General features: G+C 35.0%; 1 protein-coding gene across 2 annotated transcripts in view; it reads left to right on the top strand.

Moving 5' to 3' along the window:
• LOC117930280 (polyadenylate-binding protein 7-like) overlaps positions 1–19,342 on the top strand; it is a 52,065-nt gene that overhangs the window by 24,354 nt on the left and 8,369 nt on the right. For both annotated transcript variants that reach the window (XM_034850842.1, XM_034850843.1), the window contains exons 4-13: positions 3,871–3,936; positions 4,055–4,126; positions 6,283–6,355; positions 6,583–6,620; positions 6,731–6,847; positions 11,818–11,934; positions 12,030–12,110; positions 12,205–12,273; positions 14,800–14,877; positions 14,995–15,162. In XM_034850842.1, coding sequence (XP_034706733.1) covers positions 3,871–3,936; positions 4,055–4,126; positions 6,283–6,355; positions 6,583–6,620; positions 6,731–6,847; positions 11,818–11,934; positions 12,030–12,110; positions 12,205–12,273; positions 14,800–14,877; positions 14,995–15,162 — 879 coding nt within the window. The remainder of the gene's footprint in view (positions 1–3,870; positions 3,937–4,054; positions 4,127–6,282; positions 6,356–6,582; positions 6,621–6,730; positions 6,848–11,817; positions 11,935–12,029; positions 12,111–12,204; positions 12,274–14,799; positions 14,878–14,994; positions 15,163–19,342) is intronic.

Consider the following 19,342-nt stretch of genomic DNA (forward strand, 5'->3'; position numbering starts at 1 on the left):
TCTTGGTATCATTTGTAATGGTCCACTTTCTCCTGTGTAGATATTGTTCGGTTTGGGTCTAATGGATCCTCATGGATTTAAAACGCGTTTATGTGGTTAAGAGGAAACTACTAAATATATTGTGTTAGGAACTTTTCCATGTACCAATGTAAGATATCATAATTATCCTTTTATGTAAGCACAACATCTCATGTTGTGTCTCATAAAATTGTGAGGTCAAATAGATATACACCTTTTATAAGGCCAAATAGGAATCCACTCTAATATCATTTGTAACGGTTTGCACGTTCTTGTGTATGTATTGACTGCTCTAGACTCAATGGACCCTCATGACTTTAAAATGCATCTACATAGCTAAGAAAAGTTCATTGCATATACGGTGTTAGGAACTTTTCCCCTTTACCCTAATTGTGTAGATGTGTTTTAAAGTCGTGAGGGTCCATTGAACCCAAAGTTGATAATATCTACACGGATGGGAGCAAGTCATTGCAAATGATATCAGGGTAGATTCTTGACTTTTGTGTAAGACTCTATTTGGCCTCATAAGGGGTATTTGTTTGTTTGACCCTATAATTCCATGGGACATGACAAGAAAGTTATGTTTGCATGGAGTGTGATTGTGATATCCCATATTGACATGGTGGGTCCTTGCATAGGAGGTACTTGTGATATCTTACATCGGATTGAGGAAAACACTCTTAGTCCTATATATGTAGTGAACTTTTTTTAACTGTGTAGACACGTTTTAAAGCTGTGAAGATCCATTGGACTCAAAGCGGATAATATTTATATGAGAGGGAGCAAACTGTTACAAATGATATCAAAGCTTATCTTTAGTTCTAATGTGGGAGTTGGACTGAGTGTTCTGATTGGTGCCACAATTCCATGGTAAATAATGAGGACATTATGCATGCATGGGGGTGATTGTGATATTTCGCATTGGGTAGGGATAGACGTGTTTTAAAGGCTAGGGGCTTCGGTTAATAGGTGCTTACACATGGTGGCATTAGGCAATAGCAAAAAATATCTACAAGGGAGGAAGTGAGTTGTTACAAATGGTATAAGAGTCAATCCCCAACCCTAGTGTGAGGGTTTGGGTGCATATTTTGATTGATCTCGTAATTTCATGAGACACAACGAAGACATTGTGCTTGTGTATAGTGGTTATTGTGATATTTCACATTTGTTCGATTAAAGTTTATAACATTATAGATGTGATATTTCACATTTTGTATTTTGTGGGAAAGACCTTTCATCCTTGTCTTGAACTTTACTATTATCAATATATATTTTGTTTTTGATAAAAAAACAAAAAAAGAATATTGATGGTTAATTGGTTCAAAAGGAGGGGTTGGAGGACCCCAAGTAGATGCTACTTGTGCAAAGGAGAAGAGTAAACAAATGATCATATAAAAAATATAATTTTTTTGAAAAGAATAGGGGTTTTTTCTCTTTGCTTCTTTTTTCCATTTCTTTCCATTTCCTTTGTTCTTTTAGTGATCGTTATATAGTTTCCATTTTCAAGGTAACTCCCCTTGTTTTCTATATGACTATGTAATGCATGGTGCTGATGTTTTCTTAGTATTTTTGGAAGCTCTTGATCTGGTAGCAATTTATGGTGCAATCCACCAGCCGGCTACCCAAACTCATTGTTATGCAGGTGCTATTGTTATTTGAAGTCACTAAACCATTTATAATACTTTATTGAAGCTGGCCCTTTTTTTTTTGTTATTTTGTATTCTTAGAAAAATATTGTTGCATTATCTTCTATTAAAGAGTCACTTTGGAAGAGGGTTATTGTTAGGAAGTATGGGGAGGAGGGGGGCTGGTGTACTAGGGAAAGTAGGGATTGTCATTTGATTTGGGTTGTGGAAGGCCATCAAGAGTGGTTGAGACGTCAGTAGTAGCAGAACCTCTTACAATGGGGGCAATGGTAGAAGGGTGATGTTTTGGAATCACATCTGGTGTGGTGATTCAACTCTAAGAGAATATTTTACCTCATTATTTTTCATATCCTTGACAAAGGAAGTTTAGATGGTGGATGTTTGGGACCCCCATGAAGAAGGAGGGATTTAGAATCCTGTTTCTCAAGGAATTTGAATGATTGGGAGTTGGAAAGGGTTCAAGAGTTTCTCTCAAGACTTTAAGGAAAGGAGGTGAGAAGGAATGAAGACTACAAGCTAGATTGGTTGGATGCTAAGAAGGGGAAGTTTCTAGTCAATTCCTACTCCTTTATAAAGTAGGACAAAGTTAGCCACTTTTCCATCTAAGGCTATTTGAAACCCATTGGCCCTATTCTTTTTTGTTTGTTTTTTTTTTTTAATTTTGCATGGGAAGCTTCATGGGGAAAGCCTTAGATGTTGGATTAGTTGCAAAGAATAGGATAGCACCCGGTGAATTGATGTTTTCTTTGTATGGAGGAAGAGACTATTAATCACATTCTCCTTCATGGTGCTTGAGCTCGAGACTTAAGGAGTTTTGTATTTGCTTTGGTTAGAGTAGAGTGGGTGATGCCTTGGTTGGTGAAGAGACTCTGTTAGGGCAGCATGGTTCCTTTGTGGGTAAAATGAGGAAGACGGTTTGGAGGGTTATCTTGTTGTGTATTTTTTGGACTTTATAGACGGAGAGGAATTAAAGATCTTTTGAGAGCAAAGAAGTGTCTGTTCATAACCTTGTTTTATTTTTATTTTTATTTTTATTTTATTTTTTTTGCTTTGTAATCTTTTTTTTTTTGTTTTTAATGGGTGAGGGTGTACATTGATGGAGGCTCCCTAACCATGGTAGATTTTATAGATTGGTTAGGTTTGTCTTGATGGGGCGTTTGTTTTTTGTTGCTTTCCTGGCTCCCTTTTTATGCAACCTGTGTACTTTGGTGCACCTTCAGTTAGCACCTTTAATATACTTTGTTCTGTTTACCTATAAAACAAAAAATCTCCTGTTAAAGGTATCAAGGGTAAAAGAGTAATTTCAGAATTCTTCAAAGAGTTGTTCCGTATGATAAGTTGACAACCACTTGTTTGGGGAAGGGACTTAGGAATCAAATGTGTGCCACCGGGTGTTACATTTACCCTCTGCCCTCTGCTTGTGAAGAAGTACAATTTTAGATCAAATGACCTGTAATTCATCTGGCTTGAGAAGTTCGATTGGATTGGAGTTGATGAATGCCTTTCTTTACTTGGACTTTTCCTAATCAAAGCAATCATGTGCTCAAGCTCATTTTGAATACTTGTTTTCAATTAAATGAAAAGTTGCTCATTCAATAAATGAGGCTTGTTTAGTGAATTTGAAACACACACAAAAAAAAAAAAAAAAAAAGGAAGGCAAAACATGTTGCAATAAAGAACAGCAGATTGTGTTTTTATTTAATTATTGTCATTTTATTTGTGGAAGATATTGCCATCTTGATGTGTTTGATTTTAGTCTAGAATATCATGGGTGATAAAATGTTTGATGACTTCTATCACCATATTTCTATATGGGGGTGGGCATTACCCAATTTTCTTTCTTTATTTTTTGTTTTTTATTTTCTATTTTTTGCCTATGTAATCCAAATTGTCAGAATACTATTTTGTTAGGTCCTTTTTATTTTTCTTTATTTACCTATAAAATAAAAAATAATTGACTACATGAATCACGATAATTAGTTCTAATTGTTTTTCTTCAAAGACTTGATAAATAGTGTTATTTCTTTAGAAATAAAAATTAATAAGCTTTGAATGAGTTGAGTTGAGTTGCTCCAGAGTGATGTTAGTTTAATTGGTTAGGGTTTTGCTGACTAGATTCAACCTATTTGATAGTCCATTTTTATTGGGATAGACTTTCTTATATACACACTTGTCCTACTTGTTGATTGTGCTTTCTCATTTTCAGGTATTCTCTACTTGTGGGGAAATCATAGAAGTACGTATGATGACAGATCAGAATGGCAAATCGAAGGTTTTAATTCTTTTCTATCTGCATTTGCTTTATGCATTTCAATATGTGCTTCTATTTTTTTTTTTTTTTTAATTGAATCATTGTTCTACTCAGTTGAGTTCCTTTTTCATTGTCACAGGGATATTGCTTTGTACGTTTCACAACAAAAGAGGCTGCTAACAAGGCTATAAAAGAAAAATCCGGATTCATGGTAAATGACATTGGATTGGCATATGACTTTCTTTCCTGTCTTCTGTTTCTTTTCCATTTTAAAAAAAAGTAATATCAGAGTTGTTTTCCTGTTTGTTAGAGCTGGTTTTGATTTTTCCCTTGTGCTTCTGTTACCCTATGTAAGTACAAATAAATTTTGGGTAGTGAAGCACAAATTTTCAGAGCTGCAGTTGTTAAAGTTGGTTCATCTTGAAGGTATGAGACCTTCATGCAGTTCAGAGGAGTGCTAAGGAGAACAGCTGGGTGGTGGCTGCTTTTCTGACTGGTGGATTCATATTGAATAAATTTATGCACTGAATAGGCTCCAAGAGGATTCATCTAGAAGGATAAAATAGCCTAATTAGCCCCAGCCTAATATTAGCTCGGCCTTACTGAAATGAGCAATTATTTTACATCACGTGGCATCACTCTACTATGCAACGTCCATCTTACCACGTCATGTATGAACTCTCTAATAGTTGATGCTCTCAATCTCTTGAAAGTGTTTTTGAGGCTTGCCTCAAAGCAAGAGGCAGTTTAACAACCCCTTAAGCTTAAGAGTAAGCAAATTGGTTAAAGGTATTAGGCTGGGAAAGTTGGGAGGGTAAAACTTAGGTTGTTTAAGGTGTTGGTGGTTTTCAGTAGGGTGCTTTTCAGAGATGCCTTACAAAGCTCTCAGCTTGATTGCTGTGTTCCTTTGGGTGATGAAATTTCTTTTGTTGGAAAATTTTCTTCCTCCCTAAGTATATAGCACATTTTTATTGCTAGTATCTTGCTTTTTCTTCCTATAATTTGTGAAGATAATTTAAGTTTTTTGTGGAGTAGCATACATTTTCTACGTTTATATCAACAATTGTATTTCTTGGAAGGATTAATTGTCCTTCTTTTTTATTTAATTTTAATGCAATGAATATTTTTGGTTGTGATAAAAAGAAAAAAAAAAAAATTAATGCTTCGGAAAAAGTATTTAAGTTTTTTGTGGAGTAGCATACATTTTCTACTTATAGATCAACAATTGTATATCTTGGAAGGATTGCTCGTCCTTTTTATTTACTTTGTGATGCAATGAGTATTTTTGGTTGTGATAACAAGAAGGAAAAAATGAAGAAATTAATGCTTTAGAAAAAGTATTTAAGTTTTTTGTAGAGTAGCATACGTTTTCCACTTTCAGATCAACAATTGTATATCTTGTAAGGATTGCTCATCCTTTTTTTTTTATTTACTTTGTAATGCAATGAATATTTTTGGTTGTGATAAAAAGAAAAAAAATAAAGAAATTAATTCTTTGGAAAAAGTACTAACTCAAATGCGATGTTATTCCTGTTTCTCATATTTTTGGTCATTGACTTCTTTAGAGTTATTCCAGTCAAAATCATTCTTCATGATTTTTTCTAATTCATCAAATATTATTCTTTTCTCCTTAGCCAAATTTATATGGAAATCTAAAGTCCCATATATAAGGCTAAGAGGTCTTTGCTTGGTTAGTGGCACTCAAAAAGGTAAATGCTAACGACATGCTACAATTGAGAAGACCTTTCAAATCCCTTAGACTTTATTGGTGCGTTTTATGTAAGGGGAGTTGGGAGTCTATTGATCATCTTTTTCTACATTGTCCGATAACTTTGGGGCTTTTGCATTGTCTATTCAAATAAGTTAGGAGTGATTTGGTTCTACCCAAGACGGGGAGCTCCATTAGAGGCAAGACCCTTTGGCAAATAGCTTGTCTCACATTGCTTTGGATTGTGTGTGGTGAGAGAGAAATGCCTTACTTCACTTCTATTCCTCCTTTTGGGTCCCATGCAACGAGGCTTTTAAAGGCATTTCTCTCAGTGTTATGCAACTCAATTGGCATTCAGTGTGTACATCAATTGGATTTGGACATCATTGGGAGGAGCTTAGTCTTAACTTTAGGAAATGACATCTTTGTATATTATGATGTATCAATATACGATCTAAACCTCTTGGATAGACTCCTTGTATTGTGGAGAAATTCAATCATATTGGATCAGGTTTTTTTGTAATTGTGGGGAGGACTCCTCATTCTTCTTATGTTTCATTAACATTAATATAGACATCTGTTGTTTTTGATTAAAAAAAAAAGTTTAGACCATTTATAATTTAACGTATTCTTTGTCTTCTTTGGCCTTCATGTTTCAGGTGGAGGGAAAAAAGATTGGTGTTGTTCCATCAACAGATCAAACTACTTTGTTTTTTGGAAACCTTCCCAAAGGTCAGTCTCTTCAGTTACCATTTTTTGAGGTCTTGTTTAATTGGCATTATGACATATTTCTTTTGAAGGAGAAGCATAAAGAGCATGCTAATCAAATGTGCTCAGTTGGTGCTGACTGCTTGTTTCTTCATGTTGAGCATTTCTCATTCTGTCATTTGACATGATTGAGCTTCATGGTCTTCTTTCATAACAGTAGTTTTTATTATGAATCTGTTGTCATCTCTCAGATTGGAGTCCTGATGAATTTGATAAAATGGTTTGCCAGGTACATATGGTTTTAGACATTTCCATGACAATTATCTGTATCCTTTATATATATATATATTATTTTTTTACTGTAGGTTTTAAAGTGTTATTTGCTCTCTTGTTCCTCAGGCTTTTCAAGATGTTACATCTGTTGATCTTGCAATGCCCTTTGGCAGTGGAGATACTTCTCTTGGTCAAAAACAACAAAACAGAGGCTTTGCTTTTGTGAAGTTTTCATCTCATGCTGTAAGTTGATTTTCTATTTATTTTCATTGTCATTTTATTATTTATATTCAAAATTTTATATTGATTCAAATGTGAGTAGCTTTGAAATGACTTGTCTGTTACATCTCAACTCATACAGGATAGAGGCTCAGATTCAAGGTTTTGAATCTCAATTCCAGCATCGATTTGGGCCCTTGTTGAAATTGGAATAAATCCCAAAAGTTCCTAAAGAATTTTCTGAAATATTTGAAATTTCATTCCAGCCCCTGAAAATTTCGAAAGTTCCAAAGTTAACAAATAGTTTAAAATCGATTTGAGATCTCACAACTTTGAATTTTTTGAGATTTAGACCCTAGTAGGTTGTATACATGATGTGCTTCCTTTTTCTGACCACCTGTTTTTCAGTTGACTATGTGGCGGAAAGGATACATCCTATTTACGTCATACAGCCTTATGAGATTGATCAGCACAAAGAGTTAGCAATTGTCCAAAAAATATCTGGTTCAGTACCTTCCTAGGATCTTATGACTACTGATCCTTCGTAATTGTTGAATTAGGATGTAAAAACTTGATTGTTTGTATCTTCCTATATTTCCTAGGACATGCATTCTGCCAAAATCGTGATTCTTCTGCCTTGTGAGATTTATAGTTGGAGACTGTTCAAAGTTAGATTCTAGAAAGATCTTAAGTGTAGGGATCAACTTCCTTTTTTCTTTCTCCATCTTTATAGAATCTCTAGATGGGAGGAACTTCCCACCTTTACACATTGTGGCTGCTCTAATAAATTTTTCGAATAGGAGTTTTGACTTACTAAGAAATGTTAATGATCGTTGACGGAAAAAATTGATTGTTTTTGTTCTAATTTTTTTAAGATATAAAGAGAGGATTTATTTGTTTAATTCTGTCTAAGATGAGAGGTCATGGTCTTTGGCTAATAGGGGTTCTTCACCTTAAATTCCTTTTTACCGTTGCTCTTGAATCATGATAATTTATCCTAGATTTTCCCAATCATGTCGATTTGGAGAGCCAAAGTCCCTAACTAAGTCCCTTCCAAAGTTATAAATTTGCTTAGCTAAAAACTACTTGATATCATTGACATGCTTCAAGCGGTCTTGTAAAATGTTAAGGGTGTCATGTTACTATTGTTGTGATCATTCGATTATCACTTAAGCGTGCATCTTTTAGAGTTGTTTTTGACCTTGTTTATTTTCTAGAAGCCATGTCCTTTTGTTCTTCTGTCTTACATGCATGCTTGATTTTTGAGAAACTATGGTTGGTGAGTGGCTCTTCAAATTGCTTATAATCAAGTTTTACCCTCTTTCAATAGTTTACTTAGTTTTTCATGATTTAATTTGGATACTATTCCTCATACTTTGGTCATCAAACTCTTTGCTGTCGCTGAAAGTTTCTATGCCTTATAATGCAAATACTTGTAGATAATCATTCTACTTCTAATTTACAAACATTTCATTTCATTGAATTGTTCCAAAGGGGCCTAAATCTCCACCTCAAATACCAATCCAAGACTTGTTAGCAAAGGATTGTAATACACTACGATCCCTAATCACCCTATCAATCCCTTGTTTGACCCAAGTTACCCTATCCAAGGAACAACCTTCAAAGTTAAGCTTGAGTTCCTACTAGATGAAGTTTCATTCAGGTTTCACATCAAATACACTTTTCTTGGATGAGCATCAAGGTTCCAGTCTAGCAAGATCAAGTTTAGTGGGGTTCCATCAAATGCATTGGGAACTGATGCCTAGAAGGATGAAAGAAGATGTATGACCTCCCATATAGCCTCCATAATCTAGCCTCTATGAAGTTGATTAAATGTCCAAAACTCAACATTCATCATGCCCACCACTCTTGTGAGGAACCTGATCTATCTTTGAAAGCCTAAATAATCTATGTGAAGCTCTAAAGCCACTGGGCAGTGAAAAAAGGCACGGTCCACTGACTCACTTATTGCCAATGATGAAAATATTAGCGTTGAAGGAAATATTGGTGATTAGATTTTATGGAAATATCAATGGAAATATTGATATTGGTGGAAATTCCTGTAAAAATTGAAAAAAAAAATGATGGAAATTGACTAAAAAAATATGGAAATTTTGGATGATTTTTTTTAAATAATATATGCATAAAAATTAATAATGTTGATCAATAATATAAATTTTTCTTGCATCAAATAATTTTTGAAAGTGAATATCAATAATAGTGTTAAATAAAAATTTTGTTTCATTGAATTTCTATACTTAAAAACACAAATTATGTTTCAATACATGAAAACACATTATATTTATAAAGTAGTTTAAAGCTGTTTAATATATATATATATTTAACTAAAATACTTACATTCTTGTTTATCAACTTATATTCACTTAAACTTCGACTAAAATTATTGTAAATTCCTTTTAATCCACATATATTCATTTATTAAAAAAAACCCAAAACATTCTTAATGAAATTGTTAATTTTTTGGGAATAATTTTTATTACCTTTTGAATAGAAAAAAAGTTATTAAAATTTTGTTAACAAAAATTTCATATTATTATTGAAAATTTCCTTTAAAAATCTTGAGAAATTTTTTTCTTACTAGATTTTTAAAATTATTAAGATTATTGAAACTTGTATTTATATTTTTTTTTATCAAATTAATTTTCTTATTTAAAAAATAATCTTCATGAATATGAAAAATTTTATTTTTTTTTAAAGTTTTTAAATATTTTGGTTGTTACAATTTAAGACGTTTACATTTTTTTTTAAAAATTTTTTTTTAAGTGCTAGATATCTAAAGCGATGAAATTAAAATGATAAATGTCTTAATAAATATTTTATATTTAAAGTGATAAATATGCTTTATAATTGAATGGATAGAATCCAAATGATGATTTCTTGAAAAAAAAAAAAAAACAAAAAAACATTTGATTAAAATCGGAAAAATTTGATCTAGTATATATATATATATATATATATATATATATATATATATAAATTTTTAAGGTTATTATCTTCCCAATTATAAATAAACATTAATAAAGTGATAATAGATAGCCATTATTCTTTAAACGTAATGGGTAGGTAAAATTGGAATTTTTGTTTTTTGATTTTTAGTTATTAGTTTTTTTTCTTTTTCTTAAATTTATTTAAATTTATAATTTTGAAAAATTCACAGATAAATCGGTGATTTGTCATCTAGAAACTACCATAATAAAAAATGCACATTCACTTCATGAAAATATCAGGGTGTGTTGGTATTTTTTTTTTTTTTTTTTTGTATTTTGCCAATTAATTGCTGATGAATATCTTACCTCTTGTTTCAGATTTGGGACCCATCGAAACACCATTTTTTTGGGTCAAAATTGTTTAAAAACCCTGCTTTGTGCTAGGTACATAACACACAATTAGAGTAGAGAGCCTTACCAAGTCTCCTTAACTACAATATGCCATTAATATTAACCCTTTTATTTGCTACTAATTGATCAAAATGCTTGACTCTGTTACGTCATCTTTTGGCCCCTTTTACTATATTTGCATTATTTTCTTATAAAAAGAAATGATTGACTCTTAGAGGGCTATGGCATTCTAGATAAATATGGTGAGGGAGAAAATCTAGGGATGATATAAATAAGAGAGGGCATAGTAAAAAGAATGAGCTGAAAAACATCCTATAGACAATCAAAGACCAAATTCTCTTATTGGGAAAGAGGCATATAAGTGCACGATAATTAAATAAGACCAAAGTGTAAAGACAATACATGGATTTGTTAAATTAGGCTGACGGTTAAAATTCCAAATGACTGAAGAGGAGGCATGGTGTACCAACACCTTTAAAGGTATTCCTTTCAATGTTATTCAGTTCAGTTGGCATTCAGTATGTAAATAAGAGGGTTTGGATAGCAATGCGGGGAGCTTGGTCTGGAATTGAGGAGATGACACCTATGTATATCCTTTAGTGGACTAAAACATATTATATAGGTCTCCTTGTATAGTGGAGGAGTTTAGTCATATTTTGATTAGTTTCTTGTATATTGTGGGGAGGACCCTTCATCCTTTCATGTACCTTTTTTCCACAATCAATGGTGCTGAAGACTTGCTTAATATCTTAATATTTTGATTCTCCAATTTACCCATCACTTCTTGGCATGCAGTTGCATTATGATCACTTTAAGAATTGCATTAATTTTGAACTATTTACAACTCATTGGCTTTACTAATAGGTGAATATAGAATAGCTGCCTAGGAATCTGTACCAATTTGCAGGAATGATTTTGATCAAGATTTATTCCATGCTCAACTGGCTCAGCATGGCCTTCTTATTTTTTCAATCTATTTTCCCTAAGTTGTCTCATCATATTATACAATTGCTAAATGATGTGATTTTGGGTCACAATTTTTTTTTTAATAGATTTGGGTCACAATCTTTTAGTTACCCTTATTAAAGATTGTTTACCCTGTAGCTACTTCAATTTTTCATCATATCAAGAACTTGCTCAAATTTACCCTTACTAAAGATTGTTTACGTTTTAGCTACTTCAATTTTTCATCATGTCAAGAACTTGCTCAAATTTCCTTCAATCTTTACCATTTATCAATAAGAGATTCAACGTTTTAATTGGTACTCATACTCATTTTGTCCCTCTTTAGAATCATATGTTGGTCAAAACAATTATACTCTCACATATGTATTATTCATTCCAAAAGTGAACTGTGGATTGCACCATATCGAACTACTGGAAATCATGCCACAATGACTATCTATAATTCAATTTAACCATGCCTTAACCATTCCTTCTCCCTGAAAATCTTGTGCATTGATGGAACCATCCTGCATCATTGCCAACAGCTATTTTGCTTAAATCTCTGAACTTTTGTCGAGTTTGTGCATCTTGACTACGAATATAATCATGTGAGGGCTTATCAGATCCATGAACATACCATCCTAGCCTCTAGGAATTTGATCCCCCCTCCTTGGAAATTCTCAATCACAGGCTGCGGCACGCGCACACCGGATGGGTTCCAAATCAGATTTTTTACTTGGTGACAGTTGGCATCCAGTTGTGGAATGGGCTGAGGAGCCTGAAATTGATCCTGAAGAACTTGCTAAGGTGCATCACTCATTGTCATTTGTACATTAACTGTATGTTCCTTTGTATATTCTTATCAGTTTGTAGCTTATTTTACTTGGTTTGTTGGACTTCAGATAACGATAGCGTTTGTTGGAAATCTTCCAAAAGATGCTAATGAAGACTACTTGAAGAAACTGTTTGGACCATTTGGGAAGGTTTGAAATGTGAAATTGACCTTGATTTGTTCATAAAGAAAATAAAGCAAAAATTACTTCTGGAATTCTGATTGAGTACATTCACCTGTTTCAGGTGGAAAAAGTGCTATTATCGAAGAAGGGTCAATCCCCAGTCGGGTTTGTCCACTTTGCTAAACGCTCAGTACACTCTCTCTCTCTCTCTCTCTCTCTCTCTCTGTGTCATTTACCAATTTCCATGAATAGTTCCAAAATGATTTCTTTTCTTTGATTTTCCTTCATTTTCTGGAGATTTGGGCTTGCCGTTGACTCTCAATAAAACAATACGTCTGAGCTCATCATTTTTATCAAAACACAATTTGTACTCCAGGGAGCCTTTGTCATGCATCACACTGATGGATGGTATGCGGTTATAGTGTACACCACACTTTTTTCAGGGACTTAGTTTATATCTCTATGTTCAATTGTTTCCACAATAATTTTTATGCTCCCATTTTGCCTTCATTTTCTGGAAAATGTGGGCTTGCTATTGGCTGTCAATAAAACAATACTTTTGGACTTTCATTGTATTAATCAAAACCTATATTCTTTACCTAAGGGAGCCTCTCATTGTGCATTCAAACGAGTGACATGTGGTGATGGTGTAACTGTAAAATTTCTCCCTAGGTTTTCCCAAGTGCTCCACTTTGTGATGAAAGATCCACACACAAAACTATCCCTTTTTTGTGTGTGAACGTGTGGCATTTTTCTATGTGATTTTTCTAGGCAAAGCAATGAAAGATACACTGTTGGAATTTTACAGGGACAAATTTCTCAGCTTGTATTGACTCAACTTGATACAAGATACAAATTTCTGACTGCACTCCTTGCCTCTCACAAGACAAATTCCCCCTTGTGCACATTGAGCTGTTACATGAGCATATATACCCATCCTGGTTACAATTAGATACAATTAACTGCCCATTTAAGTTATCTAACCAAATTCTGATAACTATTCTTGTTGTTTGGGGGAAGTTGGGGAGTTATTTAACCCACCAAAACTGTGCAACTGTTGAATCATGACTCCTTTTCCTTTGGGTCTTGCACTCAAATGAGCCCTTGGTGTGTTGTGCCTTTGCAGCCCATTGCCTTCAGCCAATCAGCACATATGCCCCCAACTGTGCCTTGCATGCAGCCAACCACCTTCTTGCATAGGCACTAGCATACAGCTCCTTACCTTTTGTTAGTGCATCATTGTGTGCCGCTAATATTTTTCTACATGCCTTAACGTGGGTGTCATGCCTAGCTTATGATTGATGCACCATGGCATTGTCTCCATGGCCTTTAGGTGGTTGCCCATATCGTGAGGCCCAGCATGGTATTACCCCCATGACATTACTTGATGTTTGAGGTTCATCTTGCATGCCATTGTATGCCACTAAGTCTCAACCAATATTGAGGCGCATGGTGCCATGGTTTGTGCCCATGGTCTATGCCAATTGAAGCACATGGCATGATGCCCATGCGTGTGTCTGCTAAGTGCCAACGAACACTTGTCAAGGCCTTAGGGTGTTCAATGACTATTTTGAACATTACAACCCCCCACCCTTACGGAGGAGATATCCACTATACTTCAATCGACATGATGGTTTTCCAGGAATTATAATAAAATTTAGAAAAATAATTTGGAGGAATCTCAACTTCAAAACTGATCTGAATTATTAGTAACGAGGACAAAATATTAAAAAAATTTGACACTTGAATTTTCATCAAGTGTTGAGCCCCATGTCACTGCAGTGCCTGCTCATGTAGCATGTGTTGCACCCAGGTTCGTGCACCTGTGTGCACCCCCTTGCCGCTATGTCCTGTGCACTTGTGGGTCTGCCTGCTTGTGCACAGTCTATGCCTCCTAAGTACTTTTTGCTTGCCGGTGGACCTGTGCATGCTGCATGCCTCTTACTGCCAACTTAGGTGCACCTTGCACTAAGCACACCTATGCTTGCCATTGCTCCAGTACACCAAGAGGCGTATCAATCCTACCTTAAGGGCTGTTAATGGCCACTTTGCTTGATGTGCACCATTTGTTTGCCAGAAAGGCTGCAATGACTTGTCCTTTCTTGAACCAAGCCAATTTCACTTAGAACACCCTTGGACTTATTCTGAAACTCCCAACTTGTCCCTTCGACAGTATTTCAGAAAGTTGGACACGGTGATTTTGCCGAATTCAATGCCTTACCATCCCATTACCATTGACTTGTATTGCTTTGAGTGGACACCAGGTGTAGCACTGTAGGTTAAGATCTTATTCCTACACAGGCAATGCTATAAATTGGATGTATGAGAATATAATTTCAACCTCATCATTGGTTACTTTTGTATAAAATTATGGTTATGATCACTATAAAATTTGATTGATGGAATATTGCTTCTAAATGATATTTAATTTGGGATATTTCTCATACTCTTTGCTATATTTGTTTTTTTTTTTTGATTATTATTACTATTTTTTAAAAATTTCTTTGTTTTTTTTTTTCTTATGTAATGTATGATTGTCGACCTCAAAAAATTATATACATATTTTGCCTAAAGAAAAATGTATATTAAAAGATAAAAGCGCCCCAAAGGTGATATGTTGCCCTTTGATATTGTTCTAGTAAGAAACATCAGGGGTTTGTCTTTTCATAATTTTGGTTATGGCTTCTCAAGTGACTTTGTTTCTTTCTTTTTATAGGATCTTGACAATGCAATCAAGGAAATGAATGAAAAGACAGTTCAAGGTCCTAGTAGAGGTCCTGCATTTAAGCTTCAGGTAAGTTAAACCACGAGCCTCCTGCTGTAGTCTGCTCAATCTTTCCATTAAAATTTAAAAAGCTATTTCTTTCTTTGAGATGCACCATAACCAGATGCAAATTTTGTGGGTCAACAGGTGGCGGTTGCAAAGCCACTGGACAGAAAAAGGAAACGAGCTCGTGATGAATCTCAAAGCAAGTCAGCTAGCAAGATGAGTAATCCGGTACTTCTGAGGAGTGATCAGTCCCACGGATCTCCTGCTGGTGGTCAACCAAAAGCTCCTAAACAGAAGTACTTAATAGAGGTTGGTTTATTACGTCTGATATCCTAAAGTTTGTGCTTCTTGAGAGTCTTGAAATCTGGTCCCACAGTAATATACGGTTGAAATTATAAGGCAGCTTACAATGTCTTTTTCTGGATTATGATCTAGTCTAACCCCTTTCCCTGGACTTTAGAACACTTTAAATATCCCTTGAAACTTCAACAGAGTACTTTTGTCTTATCATGATAGAATTTAGAATATTACGGCTTCACCATTTCACATCTTTATTCTTTTTAATCATTCAAAAAGTTTTTATTTTTATTTTTAAATCTCACATAATAATTACACTGCTCTGTATGTGTGTGTGTGAAACTGTCATTTAGCCAAATATATCACTTCATAGATTATTGGTAACATTTTAACGGATATGCTCTGCACATACTGGTGTTTCATAGGGTTTGATGTTTGAAACTAAATGTTATGTATTCCAAAATTGCTTTGGAAATAAATGAATAGCTTTTAACTCCATTAATGCATGACACCTGTGTTGGTGTGAGGGACTTCGTCTTTGAAGAAAATACATTTACATACTAATTCTGATATATGAATTATGAAGCAGGGAGTAGACAGAGCTCTGTTTTCATGAGTGATGGGTGTCATAATAGGCATAGACAAGTAGTGGCTTATGACTTATGATGATGTTAGTAGGATATGGATATGGGTTTAGTCCTAACAACAATGAGGATTTCGTTTGGATATCATTTATGAAGTTGTACTGAAGATCATACTTGGTGTTGATCCAGAAGGGTCTAGTGACAATGGCAGATTTAAAATCCACTGCTTGATTATTTTTTGTTGCCTTATATAGACTTGTTGAAGAGGTGTGAATTGTGATGTGGGCCAAAGGGGAACCAAAAGCTAAAGAGATTTATCAGAAAGGCAGTGTTCTCCTTCTTGCATGTTTGGCATTTGAGAAAGGGTTGTTATTTGTAAGAATCCTTTTATTTGAATGAGTGGTTCTCAATTAGAAAAGCAAGTGCAGAGACATTAGGTGTTCTCACCAGCAAAAGGCGATCTCTTAATTGAGAGTTTGCAGGTTATCTGAGTGAGTGCTTTGAAGAATAAAGATTTGATTTTTTTTTTTTTTTTTTTTTTTTTTTTTCAGAAGTGGGTTCTGAAAGCAAATTCAGTTCTATATGGTTCTTTCTGCTATGGCTGAATTGAGCTGAGAGGCTTCCCATTTCACTTGGCCAGAGAAATTCTGCTGGGAATTGGCTGGAACAAGGGAAATGTTGGTGAGATTGATTATTCTTTGTTGAAGCTCATCTATTTGTCCAAAGCAAAACTAAGAGGGGAAATCCCTATGAAGTAAACAACATGTAAGTGAGGTAGGGATGGGTATTTGAAATTTACAATGATAATGCAGTTGCTGGGGGTCAAGGTCTTGTTTCTCCTTGTTTGAGTGGACTAGGTTGATGAATCCAACTCACCCATATGTTGCACTGCTCAGGTTAACTTGATAGATGGGGCAAGGGGACGCTGGCTAGAAACAGTATTGTGGCATGCCTGAACAAAATTTATAATATAGGTGGAAGGCATCTTTTTCAAGTTCAGATTTTTGGGGAGCTCGGTCTAAGTTTGAGGTATTGGACCTCCCATGTGGAAGGGGAAAAAGGAATGGTAGACATGTATTAGCATTTATGAAGACTTCAGGGACTTGCCTCACTGGACCTAGGCCCTGAGTGTTACTAATCTCTAGGCCAAGTTTATGAAATGAACAAGTGTCCAGTTACTGGCAGGTTGGTGAAAGGGGCACAGAAAGGATCTTTTGCTTAAAATCCCATTGAGTGTGGCCCAAGGCCCCCTTCTGCCTGTTGTCATATCTCACAATAAAGAATTGGCAGAGAGTTGAGGTTCTCCTTTTTAGATCCTGTGAGTGGCACTTGAGTGATGGAAAATGTAAAGTTGAAGCAATAGGTTTGTTTTATGTCAATAAAGCCTTACCTTCTTCTAAGGTGCTGGTAGGATGAAGGCAAATTAAGGTTAGGATACCCTTGTAGGCAGAACTGCTGTTGGAACTTGGAACGACATGGTCAGTCTAAATTTTGGGTTGAATTTATCTGGAGTAGCACAAGGGTCAAGTGCTCTAAGGTTGCAAGCTGTTCTGTCTTTTTGATGTCCGATCAAGTATTTTTCTCCAAGGTTGTCACCACGATTGTGGTGATGGTTGGTTTTGGATGGAACCTTGGACTTTGATTACTATTTGGCCATTAATGGAAAGTTGCTCTCCTCTTTGCTAATCTCTCTGCTAGGCACTTAAACAAATCCTTTACCTAATTTGTCTCTCTTTCTTGGTATTTGACCCTTATCTAATCACAATGATGCTGATTCTATTGCTGTATGAAAAGTGGTACCTTTTGCTATTAGCAACTCTTGCCTAAATGAAGGCCCTTTTCACAGGACCATCTCATTTTTGCTAGGGAAGCTTTTCCCTCCTGTGGGAATTTGGTGGTGACTGCCTCTCCTACACCATAAGCAAATCCACCCCCACACTACCCCCAACCACAACCCTTCTTTCCTCTGCTTTGTCTTAACCCCTGTCTAAGGTCTTAGTCCTATTGAATATTCAATGTCTGGTCCTTGATGTTGCAATGTATCTTAGTTTTATCTACTCCTCAAAGAGGGCCTACCTAAAAATTACCCCCTCCAATAAAGTGTATAGATGTGCTAATTCAAATTAAAGATGAAAGTCTACTTGAGGAGATGACTTTGATTCTCTAAGATTCATAAACTTGGGTTTGGCGTTTAGTTGGTTTTGTCTTTGGGTTTTGCTGTTGTGAATCTTGTGATGATGATTGGGTTGGGTGGGGAAAGAGGTGCAATATTCTTATTATGAATTAAAAAGAGCCGCCAAAAGAGCGACCCAAGGTATACAAGAAACAAACTTCCTTCTACTACCAAGGCTCAAACAGGAGAAAAAACCAAAAGAAATAGAGCCTCAACAAGTGCCCAACCAATGAAAGAAACTCACTAAAGTCAAAGGACAATCGTCTAAAAACAAAGAAAGAGGTACAATATTATCGATCCCTTTTGTGAAGAAACTTTGAATGTTATCTTTTTAAAGGAGCTAAATTAGAACTCATTGATAAGTTGCTTCTGAAAAATGTTTGGGAAGTTAAGAACGATTGTTTTAAGAGAATGGGCTTGTCAGCTCCCTCTCTCCTGGAGACACTCTCTTTACCTGATCACACATGTGGGACACTCATTTTTTTAATTATTATTTATTGAAAAATTCCCAAAATGTATTGGGAATTTTGCAAGGTGCTCTATTATTGTTGTTGTTGTTGTTGAAAAGCACCTTGCAAAATTCCTAAAACATATTGGGAATCTAGATTCCCTCGTATCCTTCAAGAAGCCTTTCCAAGTCCAACTGCTAATCACTCTCCTGTAGTAGTGAACTCTATCCAATCAATTGGAGGCAAACTCTTTTTCGATTTGAGAACATGTGGCTTTATCACCTCGGCTTTAGGGGTTCAGTCTGGGAATCGAAGAAAGGCACAGTGTGATGAGTAGGAAGAGCATAAGTTTATGCAGTAGCTTAGGTTTGTCAAAATTAAGTTCAAAGAATGGAATATAGATACTTTTGCAGATTTAAGTGAGAAGAAAGCTGCAATTTTAAGGATGTTGGGTTCTTGGATATCTTTGGAAAGTTGGTGCTAGATGATCAAGATAGTGTTTTTTGGATGTTTTTGTATTTTTACAAACCAGCTTCATGAAAGAGGAATAATCCTAATTGAAGGATTGAACGTTTAGATTGGTCTCCATATCCAAAAAGAACTTGATGTGGTTGGAGTGCTATTCTTTGAGGAGGAGATTAAAGATTAACACTCACTTATCAAAAAAAAGATTAACGCATGTTTACAATCTATTATAGAAACACTTTTCATTTCTCTTCATTATTTATGGTTCGATTACCCTTGTTTCAGTGCTGTTTAGGGTTCTTTTGGACCATCAGATGTTAGTCCTGTTTTGGCATGGGAAACAATATTGGAAGATGCTCATGTTAACTTGATGCTACTTATGCAAAAATAAAAATAAAGAGTAAAATATAATAAAATAATTAAAAACCTCGGCAAATTCTTCTTCACTTTTGAGGTAGTGAGACATATTTGTGCTTTAGTTTTTTCTTTGTCCAAGATTTCTTTGGTTTTGCCTTGCTCCA

The sequence above is a fragment of the Vitis riparia genome, chromosome 14 (assembly GCF_004353265.1).
Source record: "Vitis riparia cultivar Riparia Gloire de Montpellier isolate 1030 chromosome 14, EGFV_Vit.rip_1.0, whole genome shotgun sequence".
Lineage (NCBI taxonomy): Eukaryota > Viridiplantae > Streptophyta > Magnoliopsida > Vitales > Vitaceae > Vitis > Vitis riparia.